General features: G+C 37.7%; 2 protein-coding genes across 6 annotated transcripts; one reads left to right on the forward strand and one right to left on the reverse strand.

The window, feature by feature from the left end:
- The first annotated feature begins 3,915 nt into the window (after positions 1-3,915).
- Positions 3,916-8,500, forward strand: LOC121808141 (protein MALE DISCOVERER 2-like). 4 transcript variants are annotated; one of them, XM_042208511.1, is made up of 15 exons: positions 3,916-4,106; positions 4,404-4,559; positions 4,904-5,063; positions 5,153-5,285; positions 5,393-5,464; positions 5,726-5,869; positions 5,954-6,055; positions 6,133-6,228; positions 6,315-6,367; positions 6,443-6,844; positions 6,920-7,113; positions 7,192-7,324; positions 7,405-7,559; positions 7,660-7,851; positions 7,940-8,500. In XM_042208511.1, exons 3-15 carry the CDS (start codon positions 4,949-4,951, stop codon positions 8,198-8,200), a joined length of 2,052 nt encoding a protein of 683 aa, XP_042064445.1. In that variant the 5' UTR covers positions 3,916-4,106; positions 4,404-4,559; positions 4,904-4,948; the 3' UTR covers positions 8,201-8,500. The 4 variants fall into 4 exon arrangements, with proteins under 4 accessions (XP_042064445.1, XP_042064444.1, XP_042064446.1 ...); XM_042208510.1 differs by having other exon boundaries at positions 4,500-4,559; XM_042208512.1 differs by lacking the exon at positions 4,404-4,559.
- A 718-nt stretch (positions 8,501-9,218) lies between these two features.
- LOC121808125 (DNA-directed RNA polymerases IV and V subunit 2-like) lies at positions 9,219-16,347 on the reverse strand. 2 transcript variants are annotated; one of them, XM_042208489.1, is made up of 8 exons: positions 16,181-16,347; positions 15,173-15,688; positions 14,500-14,727; positions 13,305-14,185; positions 12,901-13,198; positions 11,433-12,380; positions 10,374-10,645; positions 9,219-9,833 (listed from the first exon to the last, which is right to left on the reverse strand). In XM_042208489.1, exons 2-8 carry the CDS (start codon positions 15,686-15,688, stop codon positions 9,332-9,334), a joined length of 3,645 nt encoding a protein of 1,214 aa, XP_042064423.1. In that variant the 5' UTR covers positions 16,181-16,347; the 3' UTR covers positions 9,219-9,331. The 2 variants fall into 2 exon arrangements, with proteins under 2 accessions (XP_042064423.1, XP_042064424.1); XM_042208490.1 differs by having other exon boundaries at positions 15,173-15,705.
- Positions 16,348-16,696: the final 349 nt, after the last annotated feature.

The following is a 16,696-nucleotide window of genomic DNA, read 5'->3' on the forward strand; positions in this document are numbered from 1 at the left end:
TTAGGATTTTAATTATGTAATTTTTAATATTTTTGTAATTTGTAATAGTATTCGAGATGTTTTTAATGCATTTTATTATTGTGAAAATGTTTTTATTTAAATTGAATAATAGAATGGTGGGACCCATGAGCATGTCCTTGCGGAAGAGTATGGATGTGGGTGTTATGCTCTTGGGGAAGAGCAGGGAGTGAAAAAGTAATAAAAGTGGGTCCGGGCCTACACCCGTTCTCTTGCCAAATAGCACGGATGGGGATGCTCTGAGTGCTTTGCTCATACTGATATAGCCATATAGGTGTTGGACTAGGGTTTCTTCAAAGCAACGGAATTCTCAACTTGTCTTTTCCTATCCGATCCCATTTATTATTTGTAAGTTTGTATTCTTATGCGTTCCTTGCATTTAGTACATAGACCATATTAAATGTTTTCAAATATTAACAAATTAAAATGTATGGAATATAGCCTATTAAAGAATTGTGATCAAGAAACGTAAAACAGACCATTGAATGTTTTTAAATATTGTAATCATTAATTTTAATTTATTACAATCTAATACTTCCTCCATCAATGAAAAATAAGACACTTTCATTTTCTGCGCTCGTTTTAAAAAATGATAATAAATAGTTAAAGTAGAGAGAAATAAAAGTAAGAGAGGAAATAATATAGTCAAGAGACTTCTCTATATTATTCTTTCTCGTACTTTACTTTCTCTCCATTTTAATTATTTATTATCATTTTTTTCAAAATGAGTGCAGAAAATGAAAGTGCCCTATTTTTCATGGACTGAGAGAGTAAAAATTTCTCGTACGACTAAGCGAAATGCTTCTTATGATTTTCATGTTTAGTCTGATGCTTATATCATTGATGGATTAAGAAAATTGCTTACAACAGACACGTCGATATACACATGATTTGTCTTAACACTCTATCATTGATTATTTAATTAATAAATAATTTATTTTCTTCAGCTTCACTGTACAACGATATTTATCCAAATAATATTTCTCTGTTAGGACGTATATGGCATCATAGCTTTCCCATTTTAAAAGCAACTCGTTTGATGTTCCATACCTACTCAAACGGCTGAAGTAATGCCATAGTATTAAATTTATAGTCATCTTATTTTCCCCCAAAAATATCGAACCTCCTCAATATTAGTCGATTTACAATTTTCCATTTTTCTTGTGAATAATAAAAAAAAACATGCAGCCATTTACGAACTGTAAAATACTAGTAGCATATTGACCATTAAAAATTTAAAACTACTAGTAGTAGTATTATATTTTGTCAACTAAAATACTCCTACCATATCGTGAATACAACAAAATAGTTGGATAGATTAGAGGCAGGCACGCAGAGTGGAAAAATGTTGGTGGGACCCAGTCAACGTTTATAAAAATGTTCGAATATTTATTTGTGGGCCCAGGCTTAACTACCTAATAAATCACATATTCATTCTACTAAATTAATTATTATTATTGTTATTATTATTATTGTAAAAACATTTAGATTTTAAATTTACACTAATTTCAAACCTTCTCAATTCTATAATTTAGATTTTATAATTAAAATAAATATTTAAAATTTTAAATGATTATCAAAGTAAATATTTAAATGCATCTTTCACAAATAAAGAAGACATAAAATACATAGAAATTCACTGGATACGACTCGCATACTATATACACTTGTCTTACACCCGTATTACATATGAACGGACTAAGATATTTTCAAAACATTGATAAAGATTATAAACCATCATTGAAAAGTGAAACAATATCATTATATGAAAATGGTAAACAAAAGCGTACTTATATAATAAATATAGTCAATAATAACTATAAAACAATTCATTACAATACATTATTCCATTATTAAACTATAGTAGAAAAAGATTTTAAAAACTGCCATATTACTAAGTTGAACAAAAAATGAATCACCCATAAATTTTGTAAACTTTTTTATACACTACATGTAGAATTGTAATCTTTCATAAAATATGAATCCAATTAACCATTACAACATTATGTATTGCGATTTATGCACACAAACACACATAAAACACATTACGCACGCAATATGGTCATTGTCATTGCATACAACACATACTATATTCGTGCACACTTATATAATATGGTTAATTTTTTTTAGCTAAAAAATTTGTAATCATAATATAATTTTATAAATAATTAATTTGAATTAAATTAAGTAATTTATTTTGAATTTCATAAAATTACAACTACACAACTATAATTTAATCATACCATATAAAAACTCAATTCTGCTAAGCAATAGAAAGGCCAAGACTATAATTCCACTATAGCAAAATATAAAACTCAATTCTACTAAGTCATAGGAAAGGTCATCTTGAAGTTTATTTTTCAGCTCCGAATTCTACATTCATATTTCAATTATCAATAGTAACTAAACCTATTGATTTGCAATGGTCGCTTAAGCCAATAATACGATCGATGAAAAAAATTTCTTAGGTGTAAAAGTTAAATTTCGATATACATATACCATTACATTATTACTTTAAAATAGTTAAATATGAGTAGGAGTAAATAAAATTACAATGACATAGTAAGAGCATCTCCAATGGCGGACGTCCGGTCGGACGTGCGCGACGGGCGACCGGGACGTCCGCCATTGTGACAGGGGAGGTCGGATACGGACGTCCTGTGAGGACGTCGGGTGTCCTCGGACGTCGGCGCGAAGGGCGGGCGGACGTCCGCCATTGTGGCGTGGGTCGGACGTCCGATTTTTAAATTTTTTTAAATTTTTTTAAAACTCTATATATACGGCTCGTTGAATTTTATTTCATTCGCACCACTTGTGTTAACAAGTTTCTCTCTCTACATCTCTAATTTCAAGTATATCTAGAATGTCTAGTGACAGTGATAGCGAGAATGAATTGGAGGTCGCTGTGGAAGGTGCGATAGATAGGCTGCTACAGCAGAGGGCACAGCGGCTTGGACAATGTCTAGTGACAGTGATAGCGAGAATGAATTGGATATACCCAAACTGGCTCGTCTTTGTGAAGACAATCAAGCATCCGCTTAGACAAAAGAAGTCATACTTTGCGAGCCGTCAGGAAGCAACGCGCAAGGATGTGGAGCGGGCATTTGGTGTGCTCCAGAGTCGATGGGCGGTAGTCAAGGGTCCTGCACGGCAGTGGTATATTCCCAACATCGGCGATGTCATGTACGCATGTATCATAATGTATTAATGCACAACATGATTGTCGAAAATGAAGGTGCGGAACTGACTCAGTGGACCAATGAAGATGATACGGGTGCAGGTCCAAGTCACGGCGTGGCCACCGCGAATGTGAATATGGGGGTACCTCATGGAGAGGTCGAGCGGATGCGTGCATTTGCCGACATGCGGCAAACAGATGCCCATGTTCGACTTCAGAACGATATTATCGAAGAGGTTTGGACGCGGAAGGGTTGACGTTGATGTTAGTACTTTTTTTTGTTTTATTACTATGTAATTTTTTTTTCAAATCATGTATGTTTTTTTTAAATGAAGTTGTTAATTTTTCCCGTTCGTATTCGTGTTGAAATTTTATTTCCGTAAACGTTAATTGTTTTATTGTGAATTTGTGATTTTTTTTATTGCGGAAAGTCCTAGTGGGAAGGGCGATGAGAATGACGGATTGTGAAGGGGATGTCCTAGTGACGTGGCAGTGGGATGGGAAGTCCTAGTGACGTGGCGAGAGGTGTTTTCGGGATGTCCTAGTGGATGTCCGAGTGAGACATCCGCCCAGTGGAGATGCTCTAAAATATAAAAGTGATGGGAACGAAAAAAAGCATGAAAACGCAAAAAACTCAACGATCAAGAGTATTTTTAAAATAAAAAAATGAAAAAATAAAATAAACAAAAAAGAAGAATGGCTGGAGTTGTGCGCGGGCAATGGAAGAGAATAGAATGAATGAAACAGACATTTGTTTATCTTTAGAGAGAGAAAAGAAGAGAGAGAAAGATTTTCCCCACTTCTTTTCCCTTCTCTTTCAGAGAAAAGATGGTCGAAGAGAGTTTCAACCTCTGAGATCATCGTGAAAAGGCCAGTCAAGAAAATCACGCTCCGATTCCAATCAGACTAAGTAATTATCCTTCCTTTTCTGTATCTCTAATCGATTTTCTACGCCTAATACTTTCCTCCTGCAATTTTTAATGCCGGAAATTTATTTAATTTTTTCGTCGCAATAATATTCTGCATTATATCCCGTTTGAATTTTCTTGTAAAGATTGTTTTTTTCTAAGCTAAGAATTTGCTGCACCAAATTTTGTGGTGGTGTGTTTTGCTCTGCATGCCTTTTTTTTTGCTTTTCATGGATTGCTTGTCGCAAAGGTTATTCTCTTACCACACATTTTTTCTTTTTTCAATATATTTACACTAGGGTTTGTTGAATGGCACATGTTTTTCACATTTTGTGCATTTCCTTGGAATTCAAGAAATCAAAGCAAATTGATTATGCTGCGGTTTGATTTTCCAGCTGAAGCTTGAATCTCGGAGACAGTTTAGCCAGGTTATGCCGTTTCTCGTGAATACGGAGGTATATAATCAAAAGGGGGCAAAATAGATTGTTTAAGTTTGCTATTTTGGATTGTATATGAATTAGTAGTTCCTAACTTGGAAATGTGTAGTGATTCGAAACAAATTATTTGATTCTTGTTGTGAGGTTGTGTCATTCTATGTTTCTCAGACGCAATTTGTGCTCTAAAAAAGCTCTTCAAAGCCGATTGTTGAAATTTGATATCTTGGATTGCGTTTGTGAATTAGTTCCATTTTGTATATCTATAGTGATTCTTTATTCGAAGATTGTGCGGTTCTTTATTGCTTGGAGGCGATTTATGCAGTAAAAAAGCTCACAATTTTGTGTACATTCTTTTTGCATAGAGTCCTGGCTGTTGGCAGAGGAAACTGCCTCCACCACCATAACGAATGGTTCAGCAAGCAATGAGCGGTAGATCGACCGCTTGTGGAGCTCAGTTGTTTTGTTTCACATTTTTAGTCCTTGTATTGAGAATCCTTGGTTGCTCTTCCTTCAGTCCGGAAGGTATGAGGGATTTTCTCCCTGCTAATGTTGCTTTAACACAGACATTGGTGATTAGTTGTGTTTGGATAGTTGATGAACTGGTGTTTCAGGATACGCATTGTTGCAGTTTGAAGCTAACGTGGATTTTGATCCATCGGGAGCTTTAGCAAATTGGAATCCAGATGACTGTAGCCCGTGCTCTTGGTTTGGTGTTCATTGTCTGGATGGTAAAGTGCATATGCTGTAAGTCCCTGTTGTGTTGGCTGGTTGTCTTTGTTAGGTATTTGAATGTCCCTCATGTGTTTCCAATTCAATTTGTTCTATAATGGTAAATTTTATTCTGTGTGTAGTGATCTCAATGGACGAGACTTGGTAGGGATATTGGTGCCGGAGCTTGCAAATCTCTCTCACTTAAGAGTTCTGTGAGTTTCAACTATGTTTCTGCACATATTCTATCCAAATTTCATAAATTAATGATATCCCACTTTGTCAGTTCATGAAAATCTAGTCATTCAGGTAGAACTTAAGCTCATATTTGCATAGGAATTGCATAATTTCTATAAATAAGCAAATTTAGAGTTTTTGGTATGATCTTGAGGATTGGTTACTTTATCCGATCAATGCTTTATATAGAAAAGAAAACATTTTTGGTTAATGTTTTCTTATTTTGTTGCGATCGCTAGTGACCTATCGAAGAACCATCTGTCCGGCACCATTCCTCGCGAGTTTGGACAGCTTACTACATTGGAAGTCCTGGACTTGAGGAACAATAAGTTAACAGGAGCGGTTCCTCCTGAATTAGGACGGTTGCATTCCCTAAAACGTTTGTATGTATATGCTTCCGACTGTCAGGTGCTTTAAGTCGCTCCAACCGATATTATTCACCTAGAGTATATATGCTCATTTTCCAGGTTGCTCTGTAACAATAGCTTTGAAGGACGCATCCCTTTTGAGATTGGGAAGCATGGCTTGCCAAGTGATGGACAGTGCTTGAATAGAAAATTCGGGTGCTGGTGAGATACTTCTTACTTCTTTATTGTGTTGTGAAGCATGTTGTGTTCATTTATTCCTGCTAAAATGTCTCGAACAGCACTTGGCAGAGTATTTTGGAGCGATCAGAAAAATCAAACCCCTTCCAGGCACCAGCTAGAGGGGCCATACTTCATTATCTCAATCTATACCAACTGTAAGTCATCGTTCATTTGTGTAAACATATGCCACTTTCGTCTTCCTCCTGAGGAATGTTATTCACGAATGTTGTCTTTCATCAAGGTTCAAGTTTGGAAGTGAATCGTTGCATAATCAGCCAGATGCCTGTGACATAGGTAATCACGAGATCCCGTCTTAACTTTATTAAACCGATGATATCTATATATCTACCTTTGTGTTGTATTTTCTAGATATAACGGAGTCAGCTGTGAGATGGAATGTAGATGACCGGACCAACCAGCGCCGCGTACTAGTTGAACAGTCCGCTAATCTTGTTGCTCTCCCCCCCAATGCTGTTCCACCCGTCCAACTTGGAAGTGTTGTCATTCCAAGCAGAAGTAGTGGGTCGTTTCCTGCTGTTCCAAATGCAAAGAAACGGGCACCAAGCTCTGCCTCATCACCTCCTTCCGTCACTCAACCAACCGGTGGAAAATCTGGGCATTCCCTGAAGCATATTATATGGCTGTCGATCTTACTTCTCTTGCTCATAGTTGCATCAATTATGCTCGTCGTCTGCAGAAGCAGAGCAGCTCAAACTATTCGCCCTTGGAAGACCGGATTGAGTGGGCAGTTGCAGAAAGCATTCGTCACAGGTATGCTTCTCCAACACGATCAGAATAACTTAGGTTTCAGTATACGTATTGAAATGAACGTGCTTTCGTCTTTAGGTGTTCCTAAGCTTAATAGACCTGAGCTGGAAACTGCATGTGAGGATTTCAGCAATATTATCAAGGCAGAAGATGGTATAGCCACGGTGTACAAGGGAACTCTATCAAGTGGAGTTGAGATCTCCGTTATTTCAACTGCCATAATCGCTCTCAAAGACTGGTCCAAACGTTCTGAAACAGTATTCAGGAAGAAGGTATGCAGATAATCCGGGTTCATTCTTGTTTCCATACAGAATCTTTTTTCTAAATCTCTTATTCCACTTTCACTACAGATTGATACCTTGTCGCGGCTAAACCACAAGAATTTCTCTAATCTTATTGGTTACTGTGAGGAGGACGATCCTTTCACCCGAATGATGGTCTTTGAGTACGCGCCAAACGGCTCTCTCTATGAGCATCTGCACGGTAAATCTCTTGGCAACACCAAGATCACGCTGTCCCTTTATTGTGTGTAACAGTGTTTAATATGTTCTTTTACGTTCCAGTTGAAGAACTCGACCACCTCGATTGGAATGCAAGGACACGGATAATCATGGGAGCTGGTTATTGCCTCCAACACATGCATGAGCTCAATCCACCAATCTCTCATTTCAACCTCACTTCCAAAGAGATACTTTTAACAGAAGACTATGCTGCTAAAGTAAATCTATCTTACCCTAATAACCTCTAGTTTTATCCATGAAATAACATCAAGAACATATTTTTAGATTCGTCTTGAACCGGAAAAAACATGTTTACAGGTTGCAGATGTCGGGTTCTGGAGAGAACTTGTTACCAAGTCAAAGAACACTGCAGAAAACGAGTCGGAGCACTCTGAGCTGCCCCCACTTGCTGATGCGGAGACTAATGTCTACAGCTTTGGAATCTTGATGCTGGAAACCATATCCGGAAAGCTTCCTTATTCGGAAGAGCAAGGGCTTCTCATGAACTGGGTTTGTCTTTTAGATCCTTTGACTGCAAATGTTCAGTTATGAGTCGTTTTCTTTGAGTGATAAACGCGATTTCTTGAAACTTTGTCAGGCTGGCCCGTTGTTGAACGATAGGAAGAACTTCAGCAGCTTGGTCGATCCAGCGTTGAAATCTCACAAAGAAAAAGAGCTTGAAGTCATCTGCGAGGTGATCCAATGCTGCATTCAGCAAGACGTTCATAAGAGGCCTTCGATGAGGGAAGTGATCCAGATGTTGAGACAAGAAATTGACATATCACCAGAGTTGGCAACACCGAGGCTCTCCCCGTTGTGGTGGGCGGAGCTTGAGATCTTATCGGCGGAGGCAGCTTGATTTCTCATTGTGTAAGTCAAGTGTATCCCATTTACTAGGCGAAGCTGTCGATAAGATATAAAGCTTTGCTTAATTTCTTTCAACTGAGCGCCACAAGTTGGTCCCTTTTTTCTTTCATTCATTATGCTATTCTTATGATTCACATTATTTAATTCTTTTCCTATATATTTTTTCACCCTGAAAAATAACTATGCTTGCAGTGCCCATATAAATGTCATTGGTTGTAATTTTTGTTCTTGCAATGTATGTAAAATTAAATATTGGAGATTTGAATCATATGAAAGTTGTTTTGAATTTTAATTGATGTGTTTCAAGGGAACAAGAAGTGTAACTCGCTGTAATGATTCTTTCAGCCATTTCTTGAAATCTATCATTTGATTCAAAATTGTGGTGTAAAGTGTATCATCCCAGGTTCCACTAATTGAATATATTTAAAAAAAATTAAAACTCTGGACTAATAAATTAAAACTAGTAAGTAGTACTATAATTTATTATTTAGATAATTTCTCGCTACAACATAAGAATTATATACCGACATGGATTAATAATCTAAAGCGCTTAGATATGTATCAAAATTCTTGTGGCAAAGCGTCAAATTCAACCATCTTTTCCGCTAAAGGGGAATCTCCTCTTAACTCTTAAAAATATTACTCTCTTTTTCATATCATTTTCATCCGTCCTACAATATTTCATTTTTACCATAAATGATAAGTAAGTTCAACATTTCATCAACTTATTTCACTCACATTTTATTATAAAACTAATATATATAAATAGGACCCACAATCCATTAAGTAGTTCAACTCACTTTTCTTACATTTCTTAAAACTTAGAACACGTGTCCAAACCAAATAGGCAATAAACTCCTATTGTGGTACGGAGAGAGTAATACTTTAAACTATTATCAAAAGATTAAATGATTCACTTAGTTTGGACGAAGGAATACTCATCATTTATCTTGAAACGAAGGTAGTATTTGGGAAGAAGAAAAAGACACCTTAAAACTAAAAGAGAGAAATGAGCATATCAAAAGATATTAGCATTTGCAATTAGGTTAGAAGTGCTTTCATAGTTCATACATGGATAGCTAAGAAGTTAGAGCATAGCTGTCTGAAGAGATAAGACGGGAAATCAGCACAATTCAGTCTCAAATTTGAGTGAAATCCCCATGCTGAAGAGCTCCTGGCAGAGCAGCTTAGCACCATAAGGCACATTCACTCTCACCACATCTTCGACAGCCTCACAGAATCGACAATAGGGCCCCCGGACCCTCCGACCACCAACCACCGTTCGCTGGATCACACCCGCCACATTCTTGCACTTCCTGCATATGTGCATCTGAGACGAATCACTGAGGGTGAACAGCCGCTCGTGCAGGTTGGCTGCTGCACCGTGGGCTATGAGGCAGTCTCGTTCCATCTCACCAAACTTGATACCACCGAAACGCTTCCTGTCAGCCACGGGCTGACGTGTAAGAGGGTGCACCGGCCCAGTGTTCCTGAACTTCACCTTGTCCTCAGCCATATGTGTGAGACGCTGGTAGAATGTCGGACCCATGAAAATAAGAGTTTCGACTTTTTCACCTGTACGTCCATCGTACATTCTTTCCCCTCCCCAACGGGAATACCCTAGCCTAACAGAATGTCACAGTCATATAAGTTGCAGAATCTAGATACGCTACAGTACTGTAAACGAAATGAGAACAGGCCAAAACAGATATCACGGGTAAGGCAATTCGATATTAAAACCTTTTCTTTCAAGTTTTTTTATATGATCCAAGGACCAAGGGAAGAAATCTTTATACTTCCACTGATTTAGTGTGAGAGTAGGGTCGGGGGTGAAAAATCTACGATCGACTTACTATCTACTAAAGCTGTTCTTGTAAATATAAAAAAAGAGAAGAGTAATAGAAATCTGAATTACTTGCAATGAATCAATAAATAATTAACTTTTTGAACAGTCCCAACTAATAAGCCCAACTTTTTCTGCCCTAGATGATGTATTCAATTACCAACGACGAAATGTAAAAGTTAGGAGTCAAATAACATTATATCCACAAATAAGATGGAAGCCGCTAGTAGTTCCACTTTCATTTCCAACACTTTGACCAAATAATCTATTATGAATTTATGAAGTAAAAAATCAAAAGTCTCCAGCATTAATAGATAAGTACCTGTGAAGTTGGGACGTTATATCTTCAACAGAAGGAGTGGAAAATGGGGTTGCATATTTTAGTCCACCACCTAGTGCAATCCCTTTACCTAGGGCCGCCTCTAAAAGTTGTCCGGGCGTTTGTCGAGAAGGAAATGCATGTGGGTTTATCACAATGTCTGGAACTATTCCTTCTACTGTAAAAGGAAAGTTCTCCTGAGACTCCAGAAACCCCAGAACACCTTTCTGCCCGTGCATGCTCGAAAACTTGTCCCCCAGGCATGGAGAACGAACCTGGAAGATCCACAAGTGTACCCAGCAACAAGACATGGGAAAATTAAGAAACTTAACATAAAGTGCATAACAGACTAGTCTTATGCAGGTTTACCCACAAGAATGCATTCTATATATCCCAGTGTAAACAGCACTAGTAGTCTCTTAAAACAGTCACATGCCTCTGAGCATACTTTGAGATTTTGCAATTTCATTGATGAGGCAAAAAATGTGTATAGAAATGCAAAATAGGAATACACAATGTATCATATACTACTATTTAGCATTTGAGCATACTTACTCAGCTGGAAAAGTGTACCATACTCTAAGTCTTAAGCATCTAATTCATGGAGTTACTGAGGCCAGGATTTCTAAATCATGTTCTCAAAAGGAACCTGCTCCTAAAGACGAACAAATTCATACAATAGTACAATACGAATCTCCAAGAGCTATTCACTAAGGTCGACTACTCCAAAAACTGTACAAATACATAATCCATAGTATGAAGCCAGAGAATCAGCAAGAGAAGCATATAAATGCAGAGTACCAAGAGAGAGAAAAAGTCAAGGGAGATCACATTAACTAACACTAGGAGGCACCACAATCACAAAGAGGGTATTTCAAGTTGACAAGTGTGAACAAGCAGAAACTGTATGTATTGAAGAAATGCTAGAAGATAGTTACATTCCCCAATCCTCATATCATAACTAATGAACAGATCTAACAGCCTTTTTGTTTTTCATGCTTCTTTTTATCATTACTCTTTTTAGAGAGATAGTGAGACTAAACTTCTGAAATATAAATTTACCTGTCTCAAAGATACAACCGCAAAGTTCTTTCCTTCATCATTCGCTGACAGCACAACCTTTTGAACCATGCCCCTTTCTGTATGCTTGAGCTTGATGCTATGATCGACCCCCGAAGCAGCATACTTACCGATGACTATGTCACCAGTTTGGAGATTTGCTCCAATAAAGGGAAAGCCGTCATCATCAAGGCTGTCAACATGCCCAATCTTGCTCTGCATCTTGCCAAAACTTACAAACTCATCTGTCTTGGCCCTTTTCCCCACTGCTCCTGAATTTTCGACTTCAGCTTTATAACTCCTAACATGTTCAGTTCTGAACATGCCACGCTCTAAAGAAGCACGGTTCATCACGAGAGAATCTTCTTGATTGTATCCAAGATGGACATTGACAGCCACAATAGCACTCTGGCCGTTGAAGAAATCAGGCCGTGGCATCATCCCCTTGTGGTGTTCAGAGTACCTCGACTTCCCTAGGCAATCTGATAGCATAGTTCGGAAAAGAGGCCTTTGGGGATAGTATAGCTGATGAGAATTTGTATCAACTCGAATGCTGGGGTTTGTGGTCGAGTATCCCATGGCTTGCTGAGAGTGCTTGGCAGATTGGTAAAGAACTCTCCTAGCATGATCATGATTGGCAAAAGGAACTATCCCACAGCTTAAACCTAGAAGGAATGAACTATCAAACTCGCAGTGGGTATACTTCACAGGTGGGTTATCTAACTCAGCAGTGAACAGGTAGTCAATTCCCCACGCAGTTTGACAATCTTCTTCCTCCTCTGGTCCTATGAACTCAACTATGCCATTATCCAGAAGCGACTGAAATAAAAAGTCTCCTTTCAAATCTTTAATCTTCTTTAAGTTCTGGACAACAAAGAGAGGGCGCAGTATCCTTCCAGCATCAGCAAATATACGCACTTCATCCTGATGCTTATCTCTTTTGATCTCAATCTACAACAGAAAAATAAAATCAGTACACAAGAAATTATATAATACAGCCACATGTCCCAATTTAGATGGGAATTTCAGCAAAGCTCAAGCTAACATTACTAAAAAGATGTTCCACGTTGAACTTTAACCACCCTTTAGAGAAAGTAAGAAATAAACACCAAGAGATACTATCTTTATGTTTTCAGCTTTTACATTTTATCTGGGGTGAATGTGGATGCTAGATGCTTCAGATTACAAAGAGATAGTAATAGTCCCAAGGTTGAACCAGAATGCTTTCAGACGAATGTGTATCATAACAGACAGGAGCAGATTAGAAAACACTACTGATCAAATAGCACGGATGATAAAATTAAGGAATTGTGACTTATTTGAGGAATTGTGTGATGTTAACAAGAAAGATTCTGGGATTCCAGCATGATTAAACCTACTACAGTAATGGGACTTTATACACTTCAAGATATATAGTCTAGTATCTACCACGAAAAATGCTAGAAGAGAAGATCATTAGAGCTGAGACAACCTGCTGAGGTACTTCCATTTTGCGACGCTTGTGTCTCAGCTTAGCAACAAATGATGACGAATCTTTGCACACTCCAACCCAATCTCCATCCAGAAAAACTTTGTGCCTTCCACCGAGCAAACAACAATCATCATCAACCAAGTTCTCCATTCCACACTCAAGAAATTTTTTAAGGATGCTTTCTCGTCCCAGCATATTATTACTGACAAGACCCAGGCTGGCCAGATTCTTAACCAGGCCACAATTTTCTCCATCTGGTGTAGAGAGAAAGCAAACCTTACCCCAGTGAGATGGGTGCCTGCAACAACCAGTTTGACAATCATTACATACTTATTCTCTTACCAAAGTTATACAATGCTGATAACAAGGTTCTTAATGAAATAAAACAAATTATGAAAACTTACGGGTATCTAGCATCACCAACCCTGCCTGTGTATGAGACCTGCTGCCGAGTTCTTCTCATATCACACACTGCCTGCAATGAATTTGTTCGCCTGAGATTAGCGACTACACCAGACATCCTTTCCATTCTCTTAAAAGGGTGCACCCACGCTCCAGTTGAAAAGGCTCTGGAAAGACCATTAGTGATGATCGAGGCATCCAGGTAGTGGTCGATGGACTGCACCTCTCTATCTTTGTAAAGGTCTCTCTGTATGGCCTTAATCATTCGCCTCTCCGCATGTTTGATATGCACGGAAAGTTCTCGTTCAAGAAGTTCACCAGCCAACTCCACCCTCTTGTTCCTAAAATCATCTCTGTTGTCAACTTTGCGGCGCCCTCTGTAGGCATCTAGCAGGCACTTGACCATATACGCAAGAAAAGAAGCTTTCTGCCGCTGGCTCCTAAGGTTGGGAAAGAGATAGGTGTGGATTAAAACCTCCAAAGATTCTGTAGGTGGAAACTTACTGCCCTGCATCAGCTTCATGATATGCCCTATTGCATTGCCAGCCTTACGGAAACCTTCAAATTTCTTATCAGCGTCATGTATTGATGGCATGAGTATATTTGCAATTTTAGAGTCCTCCTCAGTGTCCAGACCAATCAGCTTGACCACCTCTCTATCATTTGGAACACCCAAAGCAAAGAACAAGAGCCAAATAGGAACCTCTGCGGCGTAAAAATATACAGTAAGGATTTTGTCTCCGGCTTTCAAATGTTCCACTTTTGGAACTAACTTTATATACACTCTTGTCCTTTTCGCGACTGGACGATATGCAATGGTCCAGGTAGGATCTTTAGCCACCCACAACCTTTTAAGGCATATTTGCTCCTGGGCAATGAATGTCTACACCAATCGTTGATAACAATTAATCAGCTGTTTGAAGCAACTTTAAGCCAACAGAAGATAGAATGACCTTGGTACAGCTTAAAATGTCAAAGGATTTTTCATAATAAACTAGTTTAGCAAAAATGCCAATATTAAATTATTAATGGATTATGCCAACAACTTAGACTACTAAGTTTACTAAAATCATTCACATATTAAGTGACTAAAAATGATAAGATTTAGCAACACAAAAATCAGAGTTCAATACTTTCTCTCCGTATTCCAGTTTCTTACAAGTTAATAGTATTAATTAATGAAACAGTAAGTCTGACCTTCTCAGCCCCCTTGATAACAAAGTAACCTCCTTGATCAAATTCACAATCTCTTCTTTCTTTACCATCAGGTTCAGGTCTACTCATCCAGCACAAGTCCGATTTCACCATGACAGGGAGTCTGCCAAAGTTAATATCAGTCTGATACTCGTTCAGTATTGTCTTCTCTACAACTATATCCACACCAGTTTTGAATTTGTCACTTCTAGATGGACTTTCTGTATACACCTGAAATGTTGAACTTATCAGAACAGGTTGGAATCTGAAAGAACAGGAGATAAACAAAATTGAAGGTGGTTTTAGAAAGCCATATCCCTGTATCAGTTAATATTAACTGAAAGGCTTTGGAAAATACTTGTAGAAAGCTACATATCAGCATGATCTGTGGAGCTCTTCCAGGTGGGAAACCTAGGGTTAGCTGACAAACTAGTCTAGAATTATTCCATTGGTAAAGCAACTAAAGGTTTTTAAAAGAAAGTGTATGAGAATTAAACCAAGATCAAATTTCTTTGTAAATTAGGTAGTTTTAAATTTTTAATAGCTTGTCAAATATGCAATCAGATGGTCTAATAAACACCATTAAAAAGCCAAAAAATATCTATGGATACATTGAAAATCTACACAATCTCAAATCATTATACTACAACAGAGAAGAAACAGAAAATCTATTTACCTGAAGATGAGTCTCAACTTTGATCCTGGATGAATAGGTCATATTCTGAAGATGAGCATGCCTCGGCAAAAGCTCCAAAAACTCTTTACCACCATCAGTCGATGAAAACTTCTCACCAGTCCACAATGTCGGGTGATCAAGCGTGACTTTTCCAAACCTCAGTGTTGCGCGCTTCCACTCACCATCTCCCCTTTTTGTAGGGTCGTATCCAGGTTCAATTGTAATCTCCCCAACAGAGTCAAAGACTTTTTGGATCCCATGCTTGACAAATTCATTATAGGAATTTATCTGGTGGCTAATTAAACCAAACTGCTCAAAAAATGCTATCGAAGCCTTCTTACAGAAACCTTTCAGGAAGCTTTTGTCCAGTTCTTGCAGGGCACAGTCCACCTCATCTTCAGATTCAGAACAGTTGAAGTCTAGATCATCATCAAATTCCATCCGTGTCGAACCATTAGTAAGCTTCTCGTTTATGCTGCTAGGTCCTGCTTCATCTATATAATCCCACCCGTCCATCTGTATCCAAGTTAAGACTACATGAACAAATCAAATATCACACTCAAGTTTTTATGTGCCCTAATTGGCATAAACAGGGAAAATTGTGTTCATACTTAACTTAATCACTAAAGCAATGTAATCAAAATCTAAGGGCCAAAACAAAACAACTCCGGATAGTGAGGAAAATGCAGTATTTTGTGATGATATTTATCAATTCCAGAAAAAAAGTTACATAGAGTACATTTTAAACAAAATCACGCCCGATCACACAAACAAACTACTCCAGTAAATATCATAAACCAAAATTCCCCAACAATTCTCACAAACATAAGGTCACATTGTCCATCATTCGCGTGAAATGCAAGCAACGAATCCGACATACATTTCCATTCTTTAAAAGCACATTCTTAACACGAACACTTGAGAAATATGTCGAGCGGAAACATAAATATACAAAACAAAAATAATAATGAGATATCAGCGAAAATAAGAAGAATGGGAGAAAGCGACCTCGAATCCAGCCTATTTGAACCGATTATATTCACGATTTTGGTGGTAAGGGTTTTTCGATTCTTCGATTTTGGTGGTAAGGGTTTTTCGATTCTTCGACTATTAAATAAGCTCTGCAACACAAATTATTATTACTTCAACAGTGCCAGCTTAGACCAACTCCAACGGGAGAAGGTAAATGAAAAGGGTATATCATGTTTATACCTTCTCAAAAAGTGCAATATACCTTTTCAAAAAGCAAGCAACTCCAAGGATAAAAGGTATATGAAAAGGTAAATGATTATTTTTTTAAATATTAAATAATATATCCATCAAATGATATAAAGTATTAAACAAATATATAAAACATAAAAAACTCCTAAACTATTAGATATAATGGGACGGTACTTGAACCCAATATATATACTCCCTATTTAATAAAAAATCACAGCCTGTTCTACAGAACGAAGGCGGCGCAACGTTCAAGCAAATAACCAAAGCACTACCCCAATCTCACAAATCTCGGCGCAATCGCTC

This window comes from Salvia splendens, chromosome 6 (genome assembly GCF_004379255.2).
Source record: "Salvia splendens isolate huo1 chromosome 6, SspV2, whole genome shotgun sequence".
In the NCBI taxonomy this organism is placed as follows: domain Eukaryota; kingdom Viridiplantae; phylum Streptophyta; class Magnoliopsida; order Lamiales; family Lamiaceae; genus Salvia; species Salvia splendens.

What these genes read in the sequence shown, in the direction of transcription:
- LOC121808125 (XM_042208489.1), bottom strand. Translation starts at nt 15,688, where the DNA reads ATGGACGGGTGGGATTATATAGATGAAGCAGGACCTAGCAGCATAAAC. An exon ending in AAGTTGAGACTCATCTTCAG is followed by an intron (nt 14,728 to 15,172) that starts GTAAATAGATTT and finishes TCAACATTTCAG; the next exon opens with GTGTATACAGAAAGTCCATC. An exon ending in CGGTTGTATCTTTGAGACAG is followed by an intron (nt 10,646 to 11,432) that starts GTAAATTTATAT and finishes TGGATCTTCCAG; the next exon opens with GTTCGTTCTCCATGCCTGGG.
- LOC121808141 (XM_042208511.1), top strand. Translation starts at nt 4,949, where the DNA reads ATGGTTCAGCAAGCAATGAGCGGTAGATCGACCGCTTGTGGAGCTCAG. An exon ending in GCCAGATGCCTGTGACATAG is followed by an intron (nt 6,368 to 6,442) that starts GTAATCACGAGA and finishes TGTATTTTCTAG; the next exon opens with ATATAACGGAGTCAGCTGTG. An exon ending in AAACAGTATTCAGGAAGAAG is followed by an intron (nt 7,114 to 7,191) that starts GTATGCAGATAA and finishes CTTTCACTACAG; the next exon opens with ATTGATACCTTGTCGCGGCT.